The following is a 6000-nucleotide window of genomic DNA, read 5'->3' on the forward strand; positions in this document are numbered from 1 at the left end:
AACAGGTCATGTCACTTTGTAGCCCAAGATCTTGGGCCTCTGGTAAGTTAAAATCCAGCTTTTAAACCAAAAATCTTTGTTCTCTTAGACTTCTGGACCTGGTCTCAGGGTTAACCTTAGGGGAAATGGTGCCCTGGGCAAACTTGTATTTCGGTGCCTCCCCCATCACCCTTGGCACCCACAGTCTTCCCACTTCCCCATCACCTCCTTGCCCCACTGCTTCCCCCCAGTGCTTAATTTATATTGAAAGAGGTGCTAGAGCTCAGACCTAGCACAAATTAAGCACTGGCTGGGTGGTCTGATAGTCGTGGCTGCTGGTCAGGCACCCAGCTCTGAAGGCAACATTGCCGCCAGCAGCAGCACAGAAATAAGGGTGGAGCGATATAGGGTATAATGCTACCCTGACTGCTGCTGTGACTCATGGTACCTGGCACTCAGCCTGCAGCTCAAGGCAGGCTTTACACTATCACACAGGGGTTGCATCTTGCCAGAGCCCGCAGCCCTGTGGGCCACTCCTGGCTCACTGGGTGCCATTTCTGATTTTGTGGAGTGGGGGCAACTTTAACTGTGATTCCACGGGCTATATAGGTACCTGAAAACTCTAGGGTGTTTTATTTTATATAACTTAGTAATTAGCTGACAGGAGCACTGTATCTATTCCCTAGATGTAAGCAGGGTCTGAATGAGCTCTCCCCTGACATCTAGTTGAGAGGGGGAGAGACTTCAGGAGCAAACTGTATTTACATGAACACACCTACTCTGCGTAAATATCTAGCAGACAGGAGCTGTGTAGCTCCAAGTTTGGCTGGTGCTGGGTTATAAATCACTTTAGTAATGAATGCAGGGGTAGTGAAATGCTGTTATCAGTGTTGTCTTTATTGTCTGAGTAGAAGGGAGCAGAACTGTGCTTAATTTGTCCCAAATCAGAGGTCACCTCGCTAAGCCAAGGGCTCAAATGCCAGACCCCCCCTGAGAAAGCAAAGAGGGGGTGGGGACAAGTGTTTTAGCAAGGAGATGTGGATGCTCCCAAGGGGCTCTGGGCTGGTTTAACTTGTTCCTCCCCATGGTTCAAAGGTAGAGTTAAATAGGCTCCATCAGTACCAGATTTACCATGGTGCCGCCATAGTGCCAGGCCTAAGTTCAGAAGTGGCCCTGTAACACTCACTTCCTCCCCTCTCGCAGCAGTGCAGAAGCAGAGCGTTGGAGCAGCAGGGATCCAGCATAGGAGCTGAGAACTCACGGGGCCCTTGGCCAGCTCTTGCATCCGAAGAAGTGGGTATTCACCCACGAAAGCTCATGCTGCAAAACATCTGTTAGTCTATAAGGTGCCACAGGATTCTTTGCTGCTTCTACAGAACCAGACTAACACAGCTACCCCTCTGATACTTGACTCTATGTGTTGAGTGAGATCTGCGGTTACATACCCCGTTCTCCAAGTTTCCCCCACTTCCAAAACACGTTTTAAAACAAATTAAACGGAACAGTTATTGTTAATTAATCTTTCTTTTACTTTGCATTTCTGTTCAGGGTTTGAAACATGGATGCATACTGTGCTGGGTACGGTGTGCACTGATGTACAGACCGCTTGTACAATACAGGACGGACAGCCTCCTGCTCCTACATAGGTCTCTGGGGTGGGGACGGTTTCAAGTGGTTGTGCATGTAGGGGTGGGTTTGCAGGAAGGGGCGAGTGGGGCCGTCTTTGGATAGGGATTTGGATGCAGGCTCTGGGCTGTGGGTTTGGGCGTAGGAAGGGGTGAGGGGTGTGGGGGAAGGGTGAGTATCTGTCCGTGGATGAGGGCTCTTGTTGGGGCTCAGGGCAGCGGAGAGGATCGCGCCTATGGTGGAAGTGCATGGTAAGGGCAGCATGCCTTAACATTAGGGGGTGGCAGGCGCTAGGACCGTGGACAAGCGTACACATCACAGAATGACCCGGGGCAGCATACACCACACAGAGTGACCCTGGTGACTACTGACTGCAGTCTGTGTGTGCCCTGCAGTTGATCCTGCCCCCGATAGTCTGTACCCTGCTAATGTAGGCTATCCCGTGCAATTATAAATCCCCTGCCCCCCCCCCCACATACACAGTCTTCTGACACGAAAGACGTGACGGAAAGAGTGAACAACAGCAAACAGCTTTTATTAATCTACTACATAGTGGGGTGATGAAACTTGGATTTGGGACTGGGTGATCCTGTAAGGGAAGCGCTTCTACACAGTTATAGCGTCAGAGGTGTGTGGTACATTAGCGCTCAGCTGTGGTGCAGTGACAGTTCTCACGGCCCCTACCGCCCCTCCGTCTTGTAATTTTCGGTGAGGGGGGGACAGGACTTCTTGGCGTTGGAGGGTGGTTGCAGATACAGTGCAGGGGGGCTCTCTCCTCCTGCCTGCGGTCCTGCAGAACATCAACAAGGCGCCGGAGCGTGTCCGTTTGCTCCCTCATTAGCCCAAGCAGCGTTTGAGTCGCCTGCTGGTCTTCCTGCCGCCACCTGTCCTCCCGTTCGCTGTGTGAGCGCTCCTGCTGAGAGGGTCTCCCTCCACTGGCTCTGCTGGGCCGCCTCGGCTCTGGAGCAGGCCATCAGTTCCGCGAACATCTCGTCCCTAGTCTTTCTCTTTCGCCGCCTAATCTGAGCCAGCCTCTGCGAGGGGGATGCCGGGGCAGTCCGGGAAAGAGCAGAAGCTGTGTGATGGGAAACAGTAAGTGATTTCCTTGAACAGATACATGTTTGCGAACAGTGAACACAGTCTAGTCAGTTTCTCTGAACAAGACCATACAGGGCACCAAGTTCCACGAGATCTCAGGACAAGTTCGAGATTTCGGAATACGCTCTCATTGGCGGTGCCATTGCACAGGAGAGCGGACAAGCGGGGAGAGACAGCTGAATCCGTCTTGCAGACAGTCCTGGTAAGCCTTAAAGTAGATAATGCTTATCAGTTAGTGGATAGCTGTGCTCTCCTGCTAAAGGCAATCTGGAAAGCAGAAAGGCTGAGCCTTTTCCAGCCCCTCCCGCCAGTGCACGGGAAAGATCAATGTATGCTTGTTCTCTGTGGCCTCCAGCACGTGGCTGTTAAGCGAGGGTCGTTGTTATGCAACCTAATTTTAAACCATTAACAATAGTAACAATACACTAATTGCCCTACTTAGATGCAGCCTTTCCAGAACGACATCACCCTGAGGCGGGTCACTCGGAGTCAGAGAGAGCGGATGCTAAGGGAAGCCCTGCACAGACCAGGACCATATGCAGCAATGCTGGTGGAGGCGATGATTCCTCTCTACATTAGGATGTCCTGGCGCGGAAGAGTGTGCTTCCATGGAGCACCCAATAAGGCACCTCTCCCCAGGAACCTCCTGCGGAGGCTTTTCGAGCAGCTCTCTGAGAGCTTTGTTGAACTGTCCCAAGAGGATTATTGTTCAATCCCTATATGTGTGGACCTACTATTTATATAGTTTGACATTGAAAATTTTTTATATAGTATTTCTAATTTTTCTATACCTGTTTTAAAAAAAATAAATGTTTCCATGTTTATAGCACTTACCGCCTGATCCTTCCCCTGATTCTGAGTCCGGGTTAACGGGCGGGGACGGTTGGTAGGGGATCTCTGTGAGGGTGATGAAGAGATCCTGGCTGTCAGGGCAAGCGGTATTGTGTTCGCTGTCGCCTGCGCCGTCCTCCACAAACCCTTCCTCATCTTCCCCATCGGCAAACATCGCCGAGGAACTGTCCAGGTACACTATGCCATCCTCAGAGTCCACGGTCACTGGTGGGGCAGTGGTGGCAGACCCACCGAGAATGGCATGCAGTGCCTCGTAGAAGCGGCATGTCTGGGGCTGTGCTCCGGAGCGTCCGTTTGCCGCTCTGACTTTTTGGTAACCTTGTCTCAGGTCCTTGACTTTCACGCGGCACTGCATCGCATCCCGGCTGTATCCTTTGTCTATCATGGCTTTGGAGACCTTCTCGAAGGTCTTTGCATTCCGCTTGTTGGAGCGCAGCTCCGAGAGCACAGACTCCTCGCCCCACACAGCGATCAGATCCATGACTTCCCGGTCAGTCCATGCTGGGGACCTCTTTCTATTCTTGGATTGCCCGGACTCCTCTGCTGGAGAGCTCTGCATCGTTGCAGGTGCTGCGGAGCTCGCCCCGATGTCCAACCAGGACGTCAGATTCAAAGTGCCCAGACAGGAAAAGGAATTCAAATTTTCCCGGGTTGTTTCCTGTGTGGCTGGTCAGAGCATCCAAGCTCGGACTGCTGTCCAGAGCGTCAACAGAGTGGTGCAGTGTGGGATAGCTCCCGGAGCTACTAAGTTCGATTAGCATCCACACCTAGCTTAATTCGAGCTAGCCATGTCGAATTTAGCGCTACTCCACCTGTCGGGGTGGAGTACCAAATTCGAACTAAAGAGCCCTCTAGTTCGAATTAAATGGCTTCCTGGTGTGGACGGTTGAGCGGTTAGTTCGAATTAACGCTGCTAAATTCGACTTAAAGTCCTAGTGTAGACCAGGCCTGCTCCAGCCCAGAGCCTGCACCCAGCATCCAAACTCCATCCCAAAGCCTGCACCTTGCACCCCTCCTGCACCCTAATCCCCAGCCCAGGATCTGCACCCCAGACCTCCCCCCCGAGCCCCCTCCCAGAGCATTAGGCAGGTGGGGGCGGAGTTTGGGGGGGCGGAGTTGGGGGGCAGGTTCTGGACACCACCAAAATTTCTACAAACTTGCCACCCATGCACTGATGACCAGCAATACCAACAGCAGCAAACCCAGCGAGGAGGCCAGAGCTCCTACCTGACACCAGCCTGTGAACCTGTAGAATGAGGCAGAGAACGACGTAGCTGGGCAGAGCGGAGCTCACTGTGTAGCCGAGTGAGAAGGAGGGAACCTTCCCCGTCATCATAGCTTGGTCTGTGAAACAGGAGAAATAACAAACCAGATGGTGAGTGAGTGGGATGCAGTGACAGTGCCACGGTTGTCAGACTTTCGTAGTCCTGGTCCATGGATCAGTTACGTTTACATGAACGCACTTCCCAATATTCATAGACTAAGGTCAGAGGGGCCATTAGATCATCTAGTCTGACCTGTGCCATGGGCCAAACACTCTCACCCATTTACCCCTGTACTCAGCCCAAACTTGTGTTTGACTAAAGCATCTTCCAGAAAGTCACTAATCCTTGATCTGAAGACAGCAAGAGTTGGGCAATTCACCACTTCCCTGGGTAGTTTGTTCCAATGATTAATCACCCTCAGTGTTACAATTCTGTGCCTTATTTCTAATTTGAATTTGTCCAGTTTTAACTTCCAGCCTTTCTTGTTACGCCTTTCTACCCTATATTAAAGAGAACTTTAGTACCCTGTATTTTCTCTATGAAGGTGTCATGGAGTGTGGGGGAGTCCAGGCCCTGCACCCCCAACTTCCTGCGATTCACCGTGACTCTCAGCCAGCCAGTAAAACAGAAGGTTTATTAGATGACAAGAACACAGTCCAAAACAGGGCTTGTAGGTACAGACAACAGGACCCCTCAGTCAGGTCCATCTTGGGGGCCTGGGAGCCCAGACCCTGGTCCTGGGCCTCCTTTCATTTCCCCAGCCAGCTCCAAACTGAGACCCCCTCCAGCCATCTCACCCAACCACCCCTCCTCCCCAGCTCCTCCTCCAGCCTTTGTCCAGTTTCCTGGGCAGAAGGTGTCACCTGGCCCCAACCCCCTCCAGGGCTCAAGTTACTTGCTCATGTATCATCCCCCAAGTGAAGTCACACCCTGATATCACACCACCATCCAGCATCAATGCAGACAGTACCAGTAAAACTCCCACACAACATTCCCAGGTCAATACTCCCCACTCCCTGCTCCATCACAGAAGGTGTGACAGATAGGGAACTTTACTGAAATATTTTAATGAACTATCAGTAGGACTCTCTACCAATCCCCTTGGCATCGCTACTGCTTTAGGGGAAAGAATTGCTTCTCTCGCTGGGACTAGGCTGAACAGGCCAGATATCTGAGATGT

General features: G+C 51.8%; 1 protein-coding gene across 1 annotated transcript in view; it reads right to left on the reverse strand.

Moving 5' to 3' along the window:
* Positions 1 to 4888, reverse strand: part of LOC120394601 (butyrophilin subfamily 1 member A1-like) — a 66308-nt gene extending 61420 nt beyond the window's left edge. The window contains exon 1 of the mRNA XM_039518828.1: positions 4783 to 4888. Coding sequence (XP_039374762.1) covers positions 4783 to 4888 — 106 coding nt within the window. The remainder of the gene's footprint in view (positions 1 to 4782) is intronic.
* Between the last annotated feature and the right edge of the window lie 1112 nt (positions 4889 to 6000).

This window comes from Mauremys reevesii, unplaced genomic scaffold (genome assembly GCF_016161935.1).
Source record: "Mauremys reevesii isolate NIE-2019 unplaced genomic scaffold, ASM1616193v1 Contig7, whole genome shotgun sequence".
In the NCBI taxonomy this organism is placed as follows: domain Eukaryota; kingdom Metazoa; phylum Chordata; order Testudines; family Geoemydidae; genus Mauremys; species Mauremys reevesii.